At 41.6% G+C, this 22427-nt stretch overlaps 1 protein-coding gene across 2 annotated transcripts in view; it reads right to left on the bottom strand.

The window, feature by feature from the left end:
* Positions 1 to 22427, bottom strand: part of SCFD2 (sec1 family domain containing 2) — a 273170-nt gene that overhangs the window by 166142 nt on the left and 84601 nt on the right. For both annotated transcript variants that reach the window (XM_072124404.1, XM_072124397.1), the window contains exon 5: positions 6014 to 6263. In XM_072124404.1, the coding sequence (XP_071980505.1) occupies positions 6014 to 6263 (250 nt within the window). The remainder of the gene's footprint in view (positions 1 to 6013; positions 6264 to 22427) is intronic.

The raw sequence follows: 22427 nt of genomic DNA, 5'->3' as shown, positions 1-22427 counted from the left end.
GGGGAAAAAGAAAAAAACTACAGTTTGGGAAACAAGTCTGTTCCTTACCCTTATCCCAAGGTTACCAATTTGGCCGTACAAACATCTATAATGAGATTTTGAGGATTACATTTTATGCACGCCTCCTGAGTGGCATCACTGGGATCCAGCAGGGAGGAGGAGGTAAATATGGCTGCTGGAGGCGTGCATAATCATTAACCTGAGGGGTTCTTTGTACGTCACAGAATGCCCAAGGCGAATTAGCATAATTTTAAGAGTTTTTTTTCTTCACAGGAACATTGGCATGTCAAGGCTTAAGAACATGTGTTTGCGGGATTGTGAAGAAGAAGCCAAAGTATAGCAAACTTAATTCACTACCATGCAAATGGTAGTTTTCGGATCGATCCTAAAAGACACACTTTTCGGGTCAATCCCAAAAGTCCCAATATTTCAAGACATACAAATTTTATAATAATCGCAATTACTGGTGCATGACCAGGAATTGCGATTATTATCCCTCTTATGCCACCTTCATGTCCATTGGGGGTGAAAGAATGTGAATGGACTCGGGGCAGGAGCAAAGTAGCTTTAGCCTGCAACCTTTTAGATGCAGGTTATAGCCCAATTCTATGCTGGACCCTAAAGGAACTTCTAGCAAGGTCATTTATTTTGTTGAGGCGCATTTGTGGGCCTCTCATACTTGACTTTAGTCAGGGCTCAAGAAATGTGAAATCCGCTTCTGGATTAATACATTCAGCTGTCAGTGAGATTTTATTTCTTTTCTTTACTTTTTCTTTATTTAGGAAGTGCCACATATTTAATTCACCAAGCAAAAACAAAAACTGCCTTTGTGCACAATGTCTAAACTTATTTTGGGATAAATAAATCTAAAGCTGCTGATTGAAATGGAAAACAACTTTTTATGCAGGGACTGGCTGTGCACAAGATTTAGGCTCAGTGGCATAACTAGGAGAGACATGGCCCCCTAGCAGGCTACTGCATGGGGCCCCCCTTCCCACTTAAAAAATATACATGTGCACACACAGCATATACACACATACAGTGCCATATGCAACATACTGACATACAGTGTATGTAGACACCATATTCACATCACAGATACTGCATATATACATCACAGTATATGTTATATACATATTATGCTGGACTCTGTGCAGTACAATATACATATAAAGGTGCACATCCTCTATTCTTTATTGTGTCAGGTCGGATGATGGGGCCCCTGACACTGTGGGCCCCATAGTGGCTGCTATGGCTGCTACCGCTGTAGTTGCGCCCCTGTTTAGGCTTAAAGGAAACCTAACATTTAACTTGATGCATTATGAAGCTGGATCATATCTTGGTTAATCCCTGAGCTGAGTGGTTTTGCTAATAAATCAGAAATAACATTATGATAATGAAGCTCTGTCACTTCCATGGCTCCTTCAGCGCTTCTCCTAGCATGTGAGTTTTTCTCTGTAGGAGAGGATGATGCAATCCCTGCCAGACAGAATAATCAATTGCTGCACCCCCCCCCAGCTGCTGTGTATGAGTGATACAGCTCAGGTTGATTAGTCATGTCTTGACTCACCTCCGTTTGTAATTACAAGCTCCCATGTGTAATGTGTTTATGTCAGCCAGTCTGACCCAGCTTTTCCAAGGTCTTGAATGTTATAATTGTTTTTTCAGCAAACCCACTCAGTTCAGGGATTACACACGATATGATCCTGCATCAGTGTAGCTAAAGCATTCTCAAGGTATGATTGCTTCATAATGCATAAAATCAAATGGTAGGTTTCCTTTAAAAACACAGCCGAATCATGTACCATGCAGTAGGACTGGAAACAGGAGTGCCGAGGACGGGACTCCAAGCATCATTGTGATGCGTGAGTCCCTTCTTCCCCACAAAACAACAGAGCAAACACTGTAATCTTGATTCACGGGCTGAGCATTATTGTGTCCTACAAGATCATTATTATTAAAAGAGCTTTCTAAAGGAGAACATTTTGCTAATTAAAGCACACCAACAAAATCTTCACAGGATTAGAGATGAGCGGACCTGACATTCAAGTTCAGGTTCGGCCGCCTGACCAGGAGATATTGCCAGATTGGTGGCTAAATAGCCAATCCGGCAAATGGACACCCCTAACAACAAGCCACGGCTATGATTGGCCACGTCTAGTTTTCAGGAGGTGCTGCTGACTGTCAGAGAGGGCATTCTCTGTGTGTCAAGACAGGATCGGGAACAATAGACCAGAGGTAACCTACAAAACTATGAGGGATGTATGAGATAGTGCTCACTAAAACCGTTTGTTAAAAATTTTGTCTGGGCTTTGGACAAAATAAAATTTGCAACCATAAGCATAAAAAAGCAACTAAATATGTTAAGACTTATATGTCCATACAGGGAACTTCAGAAGACCACCTCCTTACCCTAAGCATATTGGGGTAAGTGACCCACTTTTAACCTGGAATGATTTTAATAAATCTAAATGAATTATCTCACCTGCTGGCAGCTCACTATTATTAACTCCACAATGGAGCCATTAGGCATCCTATTAAGAAAGTGGTAGTTACATAGCGATGTGACAGGCTGTGACATCTACAGCCGATGCAGGAAGCTCAGTGCAGACATATTGCTGATTTGTGCTCTTAATGACCTGCTAAGGGCATGAGACACAGGCGATTGCTCACTATTGAGACCCTTTGACCTATCAGCGATATGTTATAGAAAGGTCATGGAAATTTAATAGAACTACTAAAACCTCTACGTGGTGGTCATTGAGTGTAAATCTCCGGTCAGATGGGTCATATGGAGACCCCTCCTGCCTCTTCTACAATAATAGACTCATTATATAGCATATGATAATTCCTGAGCTCCTAGGTAAGATCTAATGACATATGAAAGTGACATAGAACAATGTAAAGTGAACTCCACATATGCTGATGATTCTTTTTTCATTAAAGTTTCACAACTGGTGGCAGGGAGCTTTTCTAATATTCTTACCATTCTTTTCTATGATGGATGTATAACATACCTGATGTTTGCAGTTCAGATGATCCATATAAATTCAGCAGTGTGAGCTTTCTACTAAAAGAAAAATCATCTCCACTTTTTTCCCTGTGCATTATAAATGTTGTGTTATTTCAGATTTTTGAAGTTAAAATGGAATGATCTGTTATTAGAAGGTTTGTCACCCAAGACTGGGTTCACACCCCACTTTATGTATACGCTTAGCAACGGAATCCTCCAAGCGTCAACGGAATCCTCAAATACTCAGCAATTTCCGTCAGCTCAATAGAGATGTATTGGGAACCCTGGCTATGCGTGACCGGCTGCTCCGCCATCTTGGTGGTGCAAGTGAAACCCCCACTGATTAGCAAGTTAGGCCCTATCCTAAGGATAGGGCCTAACTTGCTGCCTGGAAAATCCCCTTTAATACAATGAAATTGTCAGAAATTTCCAAACACAGTGTTCAGCATTTACTATCTATGAGAGTGACAGAGACGGCTGAGCATTGTGCTCTGCAATTTCCAATATTCCCACAGTATAGAATACGCGTCCTCCAACTCCACTAATTAATAAAAATATTATGTCATTATCGTGATTGGCGGTGGGGGGCCCAATAGCTGGACCCTGACTGATAAGCTTGTTATCCCCTATCCCAGTGGTGGTGAACCTATGGCACTGGTGCCAGAGGCGGCACTCAGAGCCCTTTCTGTGGGCACCCGGGCCATCGCCCCAGCACACCAGACAGGACTCAAAGAATCTTCCTGCAGTTCCAAGCAACTTGAAAGATGCAGCTTTCAGTCATATTTTGATACTAACTTTGTTACTAGGGACTGTAGGAAGAGGGAGAATGAGTAGACGGGGCCGAATTATCTTTGGAGGACCTCCTGCTGGACCCACGATTTTCTCTGTACAGAGGAACACTGGAAAGAAGCTAAAATGATGACAATTTTCCATCTTTCTACTGTGTTGCTGTCCTCAGGAGGCCAATATGATTGAAAATTGTTGAACAGGGAGCAATAAGTTACTGCTTTAATTTTTGGTTGGCACCTCACAATAAATAAGGGGGGTTTGGGGTTGCAGTTTAGGCACTCAGCCTAGGTCCGCCATCGCTGCCCTATCCTATGGATAGAGGATAATTAGAAAGTTTGGTACAATCCTTAAATCTCAAAGGCCACTATAAGGCCTAGTTCACACTTGCATCGGAGGTTTCTATTATGCTGTTAAGAAGAACATTAACGGAAGCTCAACAGTAAAGATGAACATGAGATCTTCTGTTCACCTTCTGACCCCTTGGTGGTACAGAGGGTCGACTTATGTCACACTACCATTATTTATAACATGAACAATTATGTGGGCCACAGGGATATTTTCCCTGTGGGCCACAGATGTGAAATTAGGCTTACTGCTTCATTTCCCTTTACCAGATATATGACCACATGAAATCTTCCATTGGTAGAAAATAAATCTGTGTCTGTATTTAATATATTTTTTTTTTTTTGGGAGGCCATACTGTACACCTTTATGGTCATCGAACAAAGAGTTATACTTCCCATACCCCCATAGACATGCATGCCTGCCTATGTATTTAAAAAGAACCTGTCATCAAGACAGGCACTATTAAACCTTAGTCACCCCCCCCCACTATTCCTATGTTAAAAAGTACAGTGTTTAGGTTCCAGCTTAAATCTGCCTCTTCCCACCAATAAAACCGCTCCCCACACTTTTTCTGCCTTTTAGTTGGTCTAAAGTGTGCGTGAGAATTTTGGACACACAGATGATTTCCCAAAAGCCACGCCCTTTCTCACATGGCCACACCTGTCTCACAAAGACCACGCCCCTTGATTGGAGAAATCAGGAATGTGCCAATACCTGTATAAAAATCATGATAACTGTGGTGCATGGCATTTTAGACAGTGTTTTTGGCGCAAAACCACCAGAATAGTGGCGCAAGAGCATTTATAAATTCCCCCATTATGGATCATGCAGTCATCCATTTGCTTGCATGATATTGCAGTATATTGTAGAATTCAGTAAATGACTATTAGGCCCTTCTTATGTCCATTTTTAGGCCTTATGGCTTTCACAAGCATTTCATGGAAATGTAGGCTATCATTGGGGATCCCAGTAGTGGAAACCCCACATAGATAGACATTTCACACCTCTCCTGTAGATAAGTGATGAGTTGTTATTGTGGAACAACCCTTCAAAAAGGTTCTATTTAAGAACATTTAACGAAAAAGAATGGTCTTTTTTGGGACAAAAGGAATAAAACCATAGCTTCGAGTTAAAGTCTACCCTAGAGAACCATAAGCAAGAATAATAGTATTAATCATATGAAAGTTAAGCACAATTCCAGATGTATCGGGAACATATGTATCAACTTATCCCAAACTCCTCAGGTATAAAATCCAGCACATACGTCCAACTGGGATTTACGTAATGCACCCAACTATTTGTAAGAAACAATAGCATCATAAGATAATAAGGACAAATCTGCATGCTATGGCCTGGAGCCTGGATCATGTATTTGGTGCTTCATACATTATACATCATTATACATAAAATAATAATAAAAAGTAAATGATGTGCTAGACCATTCAGTCCCAGATTAAAAATCAAATGATGTGTCGAAAAGTTATTTCCAAACTCCCATGGGTATTGCAAGGGAACTCTGAACTGCTATGAGACGTTGCATGACAATGATTGCTATAGACGCCCTGCAATGGAAAACACTGGGACCAGAAATGGGGTGTACTGGGAAGTGTTTCCAACTGAGGACCAGATGCACACAATTTTTTTTTCCCAGGGACCAGTGGGGTGGGGGATAATAAAGTTTGAATATCCTGCCTTATCCCATACCTTACTCCATCCCATTGGGCACCCAACAAAGCACAATACCCCCACCCACTGCTATAAAAAAAGGCTTGAAGCTGGTGTAAAGTTGTCACCCCCACCAAGAAGGGCGACTGGTAAGTCAACCAAAATACTACTGGGTGACCTCAATCGATATATCACACTAACCTGTCATCTTTTGCAGCAGAGGACTCAGGTCCGGCTCATCACACAGGGATTGTATAAGGACTTTCCTTACTTGACCTTCAGCGACTTCTAGTTCTTTACTAGTCATGACTTCTCCAGTCACAGAATATATGTAGACCAATAGTATAAGTATATCATCAATGGTGTAGTCATCTTCACCCCTTTCATCATGAGACTTAATCCTGGGGTACAACTGATCCAGGACCATCGGCAGCTCTGATCTTCCCGTGGTCTACAATGAAAAAAAACGAGGCCATTACACATCTGGAAAAAACTTATAAAATATTACAAAAAATGTCTGCCACAAAGACACAACTATACATGGTTTGCCACCAGGGCTGTGGAGTTGGTTAACCAAACTTCCGACTTCAACCGCAACAAAATGGTCGGTCACTGACTCCACAGCCCTGTTTTCCTGGTCACTCTAGCTGCTGTAGATAAGAGGCAGCATTCCTATCCAGTGACTTTTTTCTCTGATCTGTAGTTAAGGAGCTTCACTACTGAGCATGTACATAATGTGTATCCACTTTCTTCTAGTTTAAAAGCCTAAATTGGGGATGCAAAACCCAGTTGAAGCCCGCACCCTAATGACACAGTCAGAGTCCAATTACTCTGCATTCATTGGTGCAGGAGGCCGGGTAGAGGGCAATGTAGCTGAGAATTCCTCTCCGCTCCCGGGTCCTCTGCTCACGTTGGTATATGTGCTGGTGTCAAAACCAAGAGTAGAGTGCTCCAAGACCAGGAGAGTAAGTACTCAGCTGTACTGCACTGCTCCCTGGTCCTCTCCTGCATACAACCAGCACAGGACCCAGAGCAGGAGGACACATGGAGGAGAAAACAATCTGCAATGTGGTGCAGGGAGCAAAAGAGGAACTGGGAAAGGAGAGGATTTTTTTTATCCCTGCTCTGGGAGTCTCCAGCATATATCATTGTCTGTTATATGGGGGGGGGGGGGGGGTGTTAATATTATTTGGCTGCTCTGGGGCTCTCCAGTACTATTATAGTATGTAGAGTCTCCACTATTATTGTCTGTTCTGAATGCAGTATTTGGTTTCTGGGGTGACATTTATTGCCGTACTGAGGGTGGGTCCTGGTTACTGGTTAAGCCCCTTAAAGTAAAGCAGTATGACAACTGTGTTTGAAACACGAAAAGTGACTTTGATTCATAAACTCTGCACCCAATAGAAGGCATATTAAAGGGAACATATAACTATGAATTACCTATCTGAACTACCTGCTATGATACATAGGGCTATGGCCATACACGTCACCCATACCTTTGTTTTAATTTTCTGGTTGCTCCTTCCATGATAAAAGTTATAGGGGTTATCCGGGTATACAAATTTACTTATGGCCTGTCTGGGGCGGCTATTTAAAAATAACAAATGTGTACTTACCTCGTCCGACACCACCGATAGCCCACCCCAGCCCAACCATAAGTAAATTTGTATATCCCCGGATAACCCCTTTAACTTTAGAAATATGCAAATGATGCTTAAATTCTTTGGGTGGACTTACCTGTGCATCAGGAGTGCTTCCCCATTCAGTTACATCACTTTTGGGTCCAGTGAGATGCATATGGAGCTCTGATGTGCTCAGCTAATACCCCCAAAAGCACTTTGGCCTCATTTGCATATGTTTAAAGTGGAGTTTTTGCATGGAAGGAGCAGTTGGAAAATAAAAACAAAGGTATGGGTGGCATGTTTGGGCATAGCCCTACATTACATGGCAATTAGGTTAGGTAGTCCCATTCTATACAAAGAGCTTTGATTGAGACAGTTCAGGAGCAACCTGCCAACTGCTTACCCACAATTAAAATTTCAATTATTTAAGAAAATATGATCTAAAATAATGGACAATGTGATTATTTACTTTAGTTATTGAAGGCCCTCCAAATATTCTAAACTGAATAAAAATTGTGGATAACGTTTTAAAAGTTAAATATACTTTCTCCATGCCTGGCACACACATGCTACTGCTAAGGGAAACCCACATCTCTCATACCAAGTCCTATTGTTAGAGAGTGAGCTGCTTTTTATCTACAACCAGCAATTCAGTAAGTAATAAAAAGCAGATATTTTACCACCACATTCATAAATCGATGTCTCTAGGGAGTTATTGTTAGATAAGAAGTCCAGAGAAACATATTTACATGACCGGGGACATTACACATCGACTTGGAAAATGACAGACGTGACCTAGGAACTAATAACTTATTAGATAATGAAGGTTGAAGATGCAGTTATACATAGTACATCAGAATCTAGACTAAGTAATCACACACAATAATCGGTTGTCCAGACAATTTTATCTATATCAATTGCTCACTATTAACTTATACCTGACATTCAGGGATTTTTATTGAGGCAGAAAAGGCTCATAGGCAACTTATGTAAAAGAGTGGCCGACCCCTTTTAATTTTTTGTGTTATATGTTTGGACCCATTTTCATATGTGCTTTGGAATTAATAATAATAATTCCTTTATTTATATAGCGCACACAGATTACCCAGTGCTGCAAAGAGCTTGCCAAATAGTTTTTTTGTCCCCAATGGAGCTCACAATCTAATCAACCTACCAGTATGTTTTTGGAGTGTGGGAGGAAACCAGAGGACCTGGAGGAAACCCACGCAAACACAGAGTGAACATACAAACCCTTTGAACTTGAATCCAGGGCCCCAATGCTGCAAGGCTGTAGTGCTAACCACTAAGCCACTGTGCTGCCCCAACGGTACCTCCAAAAATCATTACATTTAGATAACTAATTACATTGTAACTAATAACTAAATTTAAAACTAAGGGCACAGATATAAATTTATATTGTGAAAATAAACTGGAGGTCATGTTTTAGGAAGAAGTTAACAGAGGAGTAGGGTAGATATACACCCTATACCTTTACTATCAGTGTACAACCAAGAGCCGTCTGTAGTCAGAGTGAGCAGGTATGTGATTAATTCCCAAAAACTCATTCTTGCTGCAGTGGCAATGGAAGGGTTGATTTGGTTCACTGCTCTTAACAAGAGGCTGGAATATTGCAAGTGCGAGAGCTCTGTTTCCAGATGTATCTTAGCACCTTTGAAATACATTAACCATATGGGATTTCTATAGGCAACCCCATAAATTAAGCAATGTTATTGCTATTCCCAGAATAGCACACAGAAAACCTTGTGTTTTTCAAGCTCTTTCAAAGGGTTTTTCTCTCTTAGCTCTAACATTTTTCACAAATGTTCACAAAGGCAACAAATAACAATGCAAAAAGAAAAAAATATAAGGATCACTACTACAAATATAACGATACAAAAGGGTTATGATGTTAATGGTTTAAAGTGAGGCTGACCATTCCTAAATGTCTCCTACAAATGGAGCTATGTAAAGAGAATTATGTATTCATTGACATGTAAATCATCCTGCAAGTGCAACGGAACAGGCTTAATTGCCTACAAACATCAACATGTGCTCCAGCTCCTTAAACCATGATTTCAAGGGACTGTCTCTGCATTATCAATTATCAGTCACATGCTTGTGACATCAATACAGGTCCTATAGCCTCGCTCAACAAGCCTCCTGTCGTCTCTACAGTAGCTCTACTATATGGTTCCCCATGGCAACCAGAAAGCATGGCAAAAGGACATAAGCCTGGAACGCAAGGTAAAACTTCTTCTAGCTGCTAAACAGTCTTTATAAAATGCAGTTGTACTTTAAGGAGCCTTTGCCAGTTAAGGCCGCCTTGTAGGCATGTGGAGACTTACATCCATTGACGTTTCAAAATATTTTCTCAGGATCCCCAGTGGAGTGTCAATGACTAAAAGTCTCCACACCACACACCTTCGAGGCAGCCTTAATTGGCAAAGTCTCCGTAAGGAGAATTCTTACTTCCCAACCCTAGTCAAAAATCTCTCTCAGCCAAACCAGTTCCCAGCGGTGTCTACAGTTGGGAATCTGTTCCTTCTGGAATACATATACTGGTTTGGTTTTGATCCCGAACCATGTCATTAAGCTTCCTGAAGGTAAAGATGTGTTATAAGGATGCCTTACAAGGTAGCAACAGAGAGAGGAGTGCTCAGTCAGTGCCCGGAGAATATTGAAGGCATCTGAGAGGTCGTGTGCAGGCACTATGCAGGTGCCCAAGACTGTACATTACATCCCCTGCAATAGCACCTACCAAAAACGCCCAGAAAATCTACAGTACAGGAGTAGACTGCTACTCCAGCACCAGGGAAGTCTGGCCCTGCATCACCCTGTGAATATTGTGGAGATATTATTCTTCACCAGAGGCGGGCTGCTACGCAGACACCAAGGCAGACCCATCCTTCACTCCAACCAGGCCAATCACCCCGACTGCATGGACAGATATCTTTTGCAGAGTGCGCAAAAAAGCAAGCAAGGAGACCACCAAGAGAGTGGCCCCACAACACCAAGCCAGCAATCGCCTAAAATGCCGACTCCCCAGGGTGCTATGCCAGACTTGACAGAAGCAAGTAAGCCTCTCAGAGATGAGGAAACAGTGACTAGAGGGGACACAGACAAAGCCTCGGAACTGAATGATCAGGTCCTGGTGGCTGAAGTAATAGCAGAGCTGGCTCCATATATCCATAAAGCACTGGAATCTTCTATGCAGACAGTAATACAATTGCTCGAAAAAGAGCTGTCGCCAACAGGCTAGCCTGCTACTAGTAGTGGAGCAACAGGTATCGGGTACAGAAGATGCCCAAGAGGTAAAGAAACATCAATTGGAGGACATCACCTTAGAAGTAAAACGTCTAAACAAAAAAAAAATAGATGACATTGAAAACTGCTTCAGAAAAAATAACCAACGTTTGGTGGGTCTTCCAGAGTCAGTTCCTCCAAGAGACCTGCAAGCTTTCCGGAAGTTGGAGCTACTAAAAGTTTTGGGCATTAAGGGAAGGTGCAGAGTGGAACAGGCACATAGACTGGTTCCAGATCCTGAACTCACCAACTAGCAACTCTCGGGCAGAGACCTAGCCACAACACGGCCCGACAAGTCATCATGCAATATCTTGACTTCAACGATAAGACAGACATCATCAGACAATTCTGCCAGCGGAAACAAACCCTAACGCTCAGAAATTCTGAGCTAATCTTATTTGAGGACTACTCCGCTGAAGTAACAAAAATGAAAAGGTCCTTTAGCTTAATCTGTACAGCACTAGTTGAACATTGGATATGTTTCCAACTAGCATTCCCTGCAACGCTGAGAGTGTTCTACGAAGACGGATCTATGGGGACTCACCTTACCAAAGACAGCAGAAGAGGAGCTGACGAGGCACACCATGTCTAAACTCTGCAAAGGGTTGTATCCCCTTCGACTTGCAAGACCGCCAGACGCAAATTTCACAGCCATGATTCCAGAGCATCATCTTCAGAAAATGGACTGACAATCCCTCAGACACCAAGAGGGGTCTGATTCTTGACCACAGGTCCCGGTGGGGTAAGAATAGACACTACATTATTACTCAACATAGAATGTTCTTACTCAAAAACCTGGGGCAATTCAGGGCAAATCGGAAAAATTCGGGAAACTCGATGGAAATGCGTCAGACGGACCCTTAGTAAATGTGCCTCATCACGTTTATATTGTTGGCAGATGCGCAGCAGACACGTCCATCTGAAAGAGCCCTTATTTTTTTGTCTTATACATTTTTATTCTTTTAATAAACTATATTATATGCTTAATTACCGTATTATTATTTATTATTAATAATGGAGATACAAAGAGAGATCATCTTCTCTTGAATTTCATCTTTTATTCTTCATTTGGTACTCCCTCAAAGAAGCTTTCCATGAATATTGAAAACCCCAGGTCGGCTGTGGCAAATGGCACACATACTTACCCCACTCCAGTTCCTAATTTCCTTGTCAAATCCAGTACTTTCCGATTTATGCACGACCACAACATACAAGAGATTTCTGCACCTTGCTTCCTCAAAAACGGTGCGTCACTTTTTTTCCATGAGACTTCACTTCCTGTGTTTTCCACTAGTTGGAAGAGGGCGCCAGTGATTAGATGAAGTCAGCCTCGTGAGCACAACTTCAAGGAGTTGTCTGACAGGACCTGAAGCCAGAAGTACTGGAGTGGGGCATTTGTTGTTCTTTTCAGTCCCCAACATACTTTAAAGTATGCAAAGTTTTTTCCCTGTACTTTATTTAACTCACATTTTGGAAGGCCTTTAGAATACTAATATGTAGAAACAACTGGGTATGGCTATTACCCTGGGTCTCCTCTTATGACTTCCATGATAATTACATTTCCCTTTGGTCAGTAGGTAAAATAAAGTGAGAATCAGAAGAAGTGTCATTGAGCTTCACTATGGGTGGCATGTTATCATCGCCAGTGCTTTGTCCTCAATATTACCAATCTGTATGTCTGTTTTGTGTCTTTACAACTAGTTGAACTTACCACACATTTCCTGCTGCATGTGACATCTGCTGGATAGAATATTGTTTATCTATTGTCAAAAACGTCTAATAAAACAAAAATGAACTGGAAGGGACTCAAAGGTTTGAAATAAATTTCCACTACACAAACCAGTGCCAGCAAAAAAACGTAGCAACCCAGATGTTCTCCGTTTTATTGCTGTTGTGTTTAGACATGGTCTTACATTGAGTTGTGACAGAACAATTAGTTATTTCATAAGGGAAAAATAAAAGTAAAACAGCTTCTCTGCAATTCTAGAAGTGGCCTCTTACAACGTTGTCAGTGTGTTGAGTTGAGATCTTGGGGAGATATTTCTGAGAATAAACTTTATTAAATCCTTCCGTGTTTCTAAAATTATTAATTGACTACACTAAAAAAAACCTACAAACTGTGCTTGCAATGGGGACAATATTGTATTTCTTGGCTAAATATAAACAATTATCTGTCTCATGAAGACCATCCATTTAGTCTACGAGGACATTGGGGCTTATTTACTAAGGGTCCATGGATCGGACTTTCATTGGGCTGTTCATGGTTTTCGGGAATTGTGCCGCCGGGACAGGTATTTAGCAGAGGATTGTGTCACACGCGATCATATTTTGGCGGAGCTGCGCTGGCATCCATGCGGCAGAAATTGGGGGGCGTGCCGTTGGACGATCCGACAGATTGGGACTGAGAGCGGAATTTAACTTTCAATTTGTGTCACAAGACATGCACCAGGAAGGTGAACTCGGGCGGATCTGAGCGGAGAAGCGGAGATCTTAGTGAATCGTGGCAGAGTACATTATCGTGGGAACAATGCACTTTAGGTGAACTCCTTGACCGGGTAAGTAAATGTGTCCCATTAAGTTGCTCCAAGCTTGTTAGGGATGGTAGATAACACTATGGGCCCACTACAATCCCAAGAATGGCTTGTCCTGGATTACCAGGTTGAGGAGGCACTCTACCACTTCATTCACAGTCTATATGACTTCAAGGGAAAGTAATCTGAAAGGTTGGATGTAGGGCAATAAGAACAATATGTCATACAAACAGGCTGCATATACAATACCCTTACATTAGCATTATATGTTGGCCAGCAGTGTTTTTGCATTTAACATTCTAAGAAGTGTCCACCGAAGGTTGTAGAAATAAAATAAACATTTATGTAGAATGACAGCATGGAACACTATGTAGTTCAATTTTAACAGGATTTTCAAGGGAGTTGTCTGAGGAAAGGGACCTGATCTGGATAAGAATCAGTCCAGCCAAAAGAAATTTGATGCATATGTTACATGATATAGCAGGAAGCCTACTAAGCTGCTATTTATCTTCAACAATTTATGAATATTTGGAAAAGAATCCATGATCCTGAGAAAAAACTCCTTAAAGGAAATCAACCAGTTCAAAAAACATTTTTAAAAAACCTACAAATACTCACCCTCCACTCCTCTTGATGTTGATCCTGGCGCTGTCCTCCACTAGTCTTGACACGCCAGGATCACCTAGAAAAGAGACTTATAATTACCCGGCAGGAAGGCGGGGACAAGATGTCCAGCGCTCCGGGCTGCTAATTAGGTGACGTCACGTGAGAGGCGTCACCCAGCCACTTTTTTGCCATTTTGCAACACAAAGATTTTAATAAAAAGTAATCATGGTTGTACAGTCCCCATAATAGTTGCAATGAAAAATTCATTTTATCCCACAAAAAAAGACACCTTGTGCAGCTCAATGCACTGAAGTATGAAAAAGTTATTGGCCGCAAAATATGTCAAAATGAAGAATTTTTCTTTTTTCGTACAATGGGTTTACATTTTTTAAATTTACTAAAACGTAATAATAATTATATAAATGTGGTATCTCCATGATCGCGAGGAAACGAAGAATAAAAGGGAGGTGTCAAATTATTAATTTTTTTTGTCAATTTCAACAAATTTGCAATTTTTTTCCAGCTTCCTAGTACATGGCTTGGAATATTAAACAATCTCTATCAAGTATTATTTGTTACGCAGGAAACAAGCCCTTTTGAAGCTCTGTACATGGAAATATAAAAAAAGTTATGGAATGTTGAATGAGGGGAGTAAAAAAAAAAAAAAAAAAAAACACAGAAAAATTAAAAAGGGTTGTGTGCTTAAGGGGTTGAAGGACATCTACCACTACCATTTTCTAGGTGGTAGACTGTCCCATATGCCACTCTCATTACCTTATGCTCACGATGGAGCCTCTTTGCGCTTCCTCCTTGGCCCCCGTGGTATGGAGAAAATTAGTTTTTATATCTACTCAAATGAGCCGGAGGTGCTCACGGTCTCGGCTGACTAGCACCTCCTGGCTCCTCCGAAGGCTAATTTATGTACACCCCCTCCCCACCTCATTCGTATGCAGCACTCCCAGCTACACGCATGGACAGGCAGCCGGTGATGTCATCCAGCACTCTTTTGTCGCGAGAGTTCCTGTCTTGCGCAGCTGGCAGGTTTCCTGTGTGGCTGCGCAAGAAATCAAGTGTGCCGGATGATGTCACCTAGTGCCTATCCGCATGGGTAGCTCCGATCGGTGCATACGAAAAGAGCGCAAAGAGGCTCCATCGTCAGCATAAGGTAACGAGGGTGCCATATGTGACAGTCTACCGTCGAGAAAATGATGGTAGATGTCCTTTAACTCTAACTTGAATAACTTCCCTAGAAAATCAAGTCATATCCATACCAGAGACCTGACCAACAATCAGATATCTACCCAACAAGGAAAGTAGGAAACCAGTTCAAAATCTTCCACATCTCCATTCTTCCATAATCTGTCTTGTCCCACAAAAGCTAGTGATCAGCTGTGAAGGCCACATGTTGTGTATTTTCTCTGTCTTTCTTCAAGCATAACCGGGGTCATCTCGGGTACATGTGGGTTACCAGTCACACAAAGGGAATAACATATGAGCCACCATGTCTGTACAGATGGCGGCCATTTTCTGCTCTCGTTTTGGCAATAAGACTTTCATTGAAGTGCATTCAAAGCACACTTAGCATTTACATAGTACTTCTTTGCTGTAAAAAAAACACATTTTAAAAAGTTCCAAAAACATAGAAGAGAAAAGTGTTGCAATTAATAGTAATTTCATCTCCTTCCACATAAATTATTTAAGAATGTGATCAATGTGCAGACTAGAGGATTACACTGCATGTGACCTGATAATTGATTCCAGAGCGCGGGTTCCGTAGAGGACACATGTTCCCCGCACAGCGCATGCTGCCGGCTCCATGGATACATATAGTCACGCACTCATGTAGTTTGTTTATAAGATATTAGAGTTAGCATGCTCCATAATCACGCCTGCCATGAGACCTGCGAGTGACGAGTAGGAAAATACATTGAACCATCTTTCATTTGAAAGCCAAAAGTTACAAGGAAAAATATTATAATATTTTATAGATAGCTTTTACATTCCCAGCTTTGGCTCGACTACATTTCCCATGATCCTATGCCTGCAGACAACAGAAGGATTAAGGCAATTAAAGTGGCTGAAACCTCAAAGTCTCCCTGTGTAATGATGCAGAGCGCTGAAGATTGTATAGGCACAAACTGCTTTTATAATATCCATCTTCTGTGCAGACAAAGGAAAAAGCTGGAGGAGATTCACCTGTTCTATTTATACGATCTGTACAGACATCACTGTATATCCTGCTTACCAACGTGAAGACAATGGATAATGGGACCGGTCCAGAGTGACCGGCCTGAAAGATGTATCTATGGTGACAGATCTGTTCCATCTGTGGTAGAACATAATGGACCAAATGACTTTTGGTCACATTTAGTCCTTAGTACAAATCAATAAACTGAACGTCTTATCTGAATAAAACAATTCCTATAATAATAAATGATCCTTTCATGGTTTATAGATGAATGTTCTCTTGAAGGCATTTCCATATATTCTTTCCAAAAGTTTTACAAACTCTACCAAGTAAAGTGAAATAAAATATGCAAATACATTTCCTAAGGTGGGAGTAGGAAAACTTTGCCTCTTGGCTTACTGAATGGCAGCCCCTTCTACATGAAGCTCTTAACTGTAGACAGCGCTGTTTCAGTGTTATTACATCTCATCAGCACAGTGTAAGGAAATGGTTTGGCTGGGTGAGAGGCTGCATGTCATTTACTGAAGACTTAATGAGAGAAGACCACATTAAGTCTGCATGGAGGGTTGTGAAAGGGGCATGACCAGCAGCAGAGTGAACTAGTGTGGGCGTTCCTGCCTTGCACCCCCTTGCTACAGCCTGCGTCCATTCAGGCCTGAACAGATGCCGGCAAAAGTGCAATTCAATGCCAAGAACGCTTGGCATAGAATTCTATGATGCCACAGCCGACTGCTGGGAATATCAAGAGGCCGGATCCATCTGATATTTCTGGCGGACCACCCCCTACATAAGTGCTGCATATACATTGCACCAAGTCAGAGCATTGGCTCTGTGTCCCTATAGTGGCCCCATAACTAAAGTACATATTTACTATAACACTCACATCCTCTGTAGTCTCCAAGATTAGGATGGTATCTTGTTTCCCTACAAATATGCAGAGTCACTTTAGGACAGAGGTGGCAAAAATAAAAATAGCAGGGAGAACAGTATAATGCGCACAACCTGCATCCAATAAAGACAAGTGAAACCAGACACAGCATGGAAAAAACAAGCAAATGCATCGACAGTGGAGAAAAACAAGAGAAAATATTAAACAGATTTTCTTTACTAAACAAAAGTCTGAATACATCACAGAAAATTTTATAAAATGGAAAAAGGGAAGTACCCACTACAAAGAGCATCAGCCCGAACTTAGAGTAACCGAGTGCTACTAGATTGCTTATTTCTTAGGTCCAAATTGCTGCACTTTTATGGTTTCTCCTTGCAAATTTAAAATAAGAAATCCCAGGCCATAACTTTTAAGTGCAGATTATTTGCATCTGCATTCAACGACTTAATCATGTGATCATTCCAATAAAATTCGGAAAATAAATGGAAATTCAATTTACTGTAAATCTAAAATGAAATAACCCCTGTTTTGAGTCAAATTAAAAAGTCACTATTGGTTGGGAACAATTAGATACAAAGCCCTAACTCTCCCCCCCCCCCAAAAAAATACCACACATAATAGTTGCAGAGTGCTCCAAAACAGTGGCCCCAACACGCCTTGTGACAGCTGAGCAAGAGACCTTCACTGTTGATAAAACCCATACAAAGGAGTCATTGGAGACAGGGCCGGCGCCAGCACTGGGCATACTTGGTCAAGTGCCGGGGCCCAGAGCTGCTGGAAAGGGCCCACATAAGGCTGTACATAAGGAATGGGGCTGTATCTAAATAAATTCATAGGGGGTGCCTGGGCTTTACATAAAATAGCCATGAGAGGTTTGTGAAGGAAACCGTGAGGTTCCGGATGCAAGGTCACATAGTTATCCTTTTATAGACACTCCCAGAATGCACGGGTTCTGAGAGGTGCAGGAAGGGATTTAAAATTGTCCACACAACTTCCGGATATGGCACAACAATAAATCACAACCCTGAAGCTAAGGAGCTGCCAGTTCTCCTTTAATATAAGCCCGGTCCGTAACGGGATTATATAGGGTGAGGAACCAACCCGGTAGCATGTATATAAGCAAGACTCGGACGTGGGAATTCGTGGATCGAGATAAAAGAGCAACACAGATTATATTATATTATTATTATATTTAATTGCCTATTCCCAACCGGAGGGGTCATGGGTCCCTGCTACCTGGTATCACATCCTACCTGGGGTATAGCCTACTGGTCTCCTGGGGACCCCCTCTGCACCTAATACCATGCCTACGGGTAAGGACTAATATTAAGTCTGTGTACTGTGGGAGCCGGATGGTACCTCCGGTCCCCTACTCTACATAGGTTCCCATTGAGGAACTATTCTATTCTTTCAAATATATTCCCGTCTGCACTATTATCTATACTTTGGACCTCTTTTGGTCGTGTTACTAATCGATTATCTTTAGGTCTGGGGTGTTCGCAGGATTCCTTAGGTTTTCGTGGCTCTTTCCCCTTCTGTCTCTCCCTATGTGATACAATTCTTATGTACTGTGTATTATATTCAGAATAAAAGACATTATTTATTTTATTTATGCGATGGTTTCTTCGACTCTCTTTTTGGGTTGTGAACTATGAGCGGTTGAGAGTTGTTGCTATATGATATTAAATGTGGCTCTCCCTTTTTTCTTTTTGGTTGTTATCACATCCAGAGCCCTGGAGAAGCTATAGCTTCTCAATGGGGAGTCATAGGTTCATGGTTCTGGTATCGTTGGATCCAGGTGAATCCCTGGATCGCAATGATACCAAACCTGACCTATTTGATATGGTCCTATCCAGAGATATTGATATTTCTGGACCCAAGGGTGCTAGAGCCCCAGGAATTGGACCACTGTGATCTCCTGAAGATAACAAATCAAAAAATGTATTTGCTCTCGGGGTGAGATGGACCATAACTCCATAACTGCCCCTATTAAACCTATTGGTTTAAGATTTTTTATGGTTCTTTGTCTGTTTGAAAATTGGAGGGAAAATCATCTCAAGTCTTCAGCGATGATGCGGCTACAGAAATCCTTTGAAGCTCGGACACCTTCTGTGTTAGGTAACACTACCTTGCCCCATTAGGCCAATTAAGCGGAGGCTGGGGGGAAAGTGGGGAATTTGAGTAGTATAAGGTTCCCCCTCCCAGGCCCTATTTATCAAAGGGATGTTAGCTATGATAAACTATGGAGTATTTTTGGGAACAAGAGGCAGTTTTAGTTTCTGAATTTTCAACACCACCATGTAAGTTCACTGCAAAGGGGCCTACTGAGCCTCTGTTGCCCAAGGGCTAACTGAAACCTAGAGCCAACTCTGATTGGAGGGTCATGGGATAGGACTTGTGGGACCCATTTCTAGTAATCCAGAAGGTAAGTTTTCCCCTTTCTCATTACAATATCTCCATTCACTTGCATAATAGACTATTTATTTTCCAACTTCAGTACATGTATATGTACCAGTGTCTTTGTCTCCATGGAAAGCTTCAGACTTTCTCGGTACTCTGCATGCTGTCCTGCATAAACAGACAGCCCCACTCTGCGGAGGCAATGCTGGATGTCGTCTCTCTTCACTTCTCACATAGTTCATCCAATCCAGCCCTTTCATCTACTTCATGGAAGCTGCACACAGCACACCAGGGAGGGAAGGAGGAGGAGGGTGAGTAATAATGGGAGTGGAGTTCCAGCTCCACCTATTCAGGAGAGCTCAGGCATGTAAATAAAGAAGGATGCAGGCTCTGCACACATTACAAAAGAAAGGTTTAAGTAAGGGATTATGTACAAGGCAGTACAGTCATAAGGGGAGCTTAAGACAAGAAACCAAGCCTTTTAAGTGATCAATGCATTAGGCCCGAAATATACTAAATATCTTAGATTTAATATACTCTACAAACCACTAGAATACTATAATATTGAAGTTTAGCTGTTATAGGTAATATGATCCTGCAGTTCTTCAGCTCATTCCCTTTGGTTCTATACAGCTTATGGTTTGCCATTATCCATAGGGCTGGCGGAGATTTTTGACTATGAATCAGAAGATAGTGACAAGAGGTTGAGGTCCTGTGTTATACTAGACAAGGAGACACACAGCTTGTTATTTCATGACTATAACAGACATCACTCATACTTGAAGGGAGAAACATTGTTAACATTTCCATCAACTTGCAGTAAATGTAAGCCAAAATAAGCCATAGCCAAACCTCAATATCCAGCGGGAGAGAAATATCTTCATATCTGTGGCTTCCTTGATTTGTATTTGCGTCGGTCATTACACAAGTAAATATCACACGGCATGTACAAGTGACTTTTACTCTTATCACATGAATTGCATGACGACAACGATATAACCTTCTGTCAATTTAGATCTTTTCTGCAGGCAAATAAACAAAACCTCAAGCACAAATCGTCAGGGAAATAAACAAACAGCATCCAGATAATGAAGTGGAATTAAACTTCTGCATTTAATTGTACCAAAAAAAAAAAAAACAGGCTTGAAGCCTCTAAAAAAACAGCATGTCTTTATACTGCCGAGGTTTAGGGTCCCAAACATATCAATATTAGACTCGCCTTAGTCATGGCTTAGAAGTTGAACAACTTTTAATTATGTCTTAGAGGATCCTGTACTTGTCACCTACTTCACACCTGCTTGAGGAAATCTGTTAATATCTTCCGTCACCATATTAATAGTGTCAGTTCAGTTAAAAATGTCAGTTTATTTCAATGGGCTTCTAATCACTTCTATTAGTGGGCGGCACGGTGGCCGAGTGAGTAGCACATCTGCCTTGCAGCACTGTGGTCCGTGGTTCGAATGCCACCCAGGTCAACATCTGCAAAGAGTTTGTATGTTCTCTCCGTGTTTGTGTGGGTTTCCTCCGGGTCCTCCGCTTTCCTCCCACACTCCAAGACATACTGTTAGGTTGTTTAGATTGTGAGTCCTATGGGGATAGGGACCGATTTGGCATGCTTTGGACAGCGCTGCGTAATCTGTGTGCGCTATATAAATAAAGAATTTTATTTATTATTATAAGTGCCCTTCTGCGTCACTTCCACTAAGATTCCATTTTTGGAGACTGAAAAAAATGAACTGCACTTCCTGTCTAATCTTCTGCAGATGTGGTACCAGCGTAGACTACCAGAAGCCATTAAGAGCAGGGCTATTGAGTAGGTGAGACAAACCTTCAACTCAGACTCCTCAATTTTCCGAACTTCATCTCCGACTCAAGTTCCAGCAGAGGAGCTTCACTCCTGAGCATGTACATACAGAGAAGCTACATTCATCTTAACAAAGAGTTGGGATTCAGGGATGAACAAGCCGTGCCGATGGGCCACATGCAGCCTGTCAAGCCAAGAGTAGAGGTCTGAAACCTGCAGACAGAGTCCAATGAGCACTGCCATTACTGTGTTTGGCCATATCTGGTTCTGTAGCTCACAAAGCCACAATGAGATGAGATCATTATCATTATTTAAAGTGGTTGTCCGATCCGTAAAAAAAAATTATATGTGGCCGGGAGGGGGCTGCATAAAAAAAAAATAAAGATTTACTTACCTTCTGTGGTCACTCCTGGTGTCCCCCGCTGCAGTCTCTCCTCGGCCGGCCAGAGGCAAGTAAATGTTTATTTTTTTATGCAGCCCCCTCCGGGCACATATAATTTTTTTATCGTCTCCAACAACTCCTTAAATATGACAAAGAAAAAAACTTTCTAGGTCCTACAGAGCAGAAGAGAAGGGCTTCTGAAGTGACACTACCCATGAAGACACAAGATTTGACACGTGAAAATAAGAAGAGTCATACCTGCCTGACTTTGGTGGAGATTTCAAGGACATTTCATCCCTTAGCTGAGGGGAACTAGCAGTTTAGTGGGGTAAAACCTGGTGACAGTTTCTCTTTAAGTCTATTAAAATAAACAACATTGTTAAAAATTTATTGAATACATAATAATCCACTGAAGCAGACCACACCCTGATGGCTAAGGAGCACTAACAGGAAGCTAGGAACTATTGACCAGACATAGATGTTCAACAAGAGAGTTACTACGTCCCAGCCAACAGCGCCCCACCCACAGCTCAAATTTTTTTAATGCAGAGATTATAAACCTCATTTACAGACTTTAACAGAAAAAAAGACTAATATTTATTGGTAAGGAGGGACAGACAGATATTTTGGAAGTAATTTTTTATCTTTTACAATTAAAGAATGCAAAAAATGTAGAGGGGCCAAAAGGTAAAAGCTCAAATTCAGAGAGGTCCCGTTTCTATTGTATTCCCAAAAAACGTTACAATTGTGGTCCAACTTTCCTATAACTCTACTTTTACATTCCTCTGGTAATCCCAACCAAAATTATGTGACTCTACACTGACCGATATTCTTTCTCTCCCACCTCACGCTTCTTGTTGACTTGTTTTAGGAAAGTTGTTAGTCTCAAG

Source organism: Engystomops pustulosus, chromosome 1, assembly GCF_040894005.1.
Source record: "Engystomops pustulosus chromosome 1, aEngPut4.maternal, whole genome shotgun sequence".
NCBI classification, from domain to species: domain Eukaryota; kingdom Metazoa; phylum Chordata; class Amphibia; order Anura; family Leptodactylidae; genus Engystomops; species Engystomops pustulosus.
The sequence above is the reverse complement of the archived record's forward strand: the minus strand, read 5'-3'. Positions and strand labels throughout refer to the sequence as shown.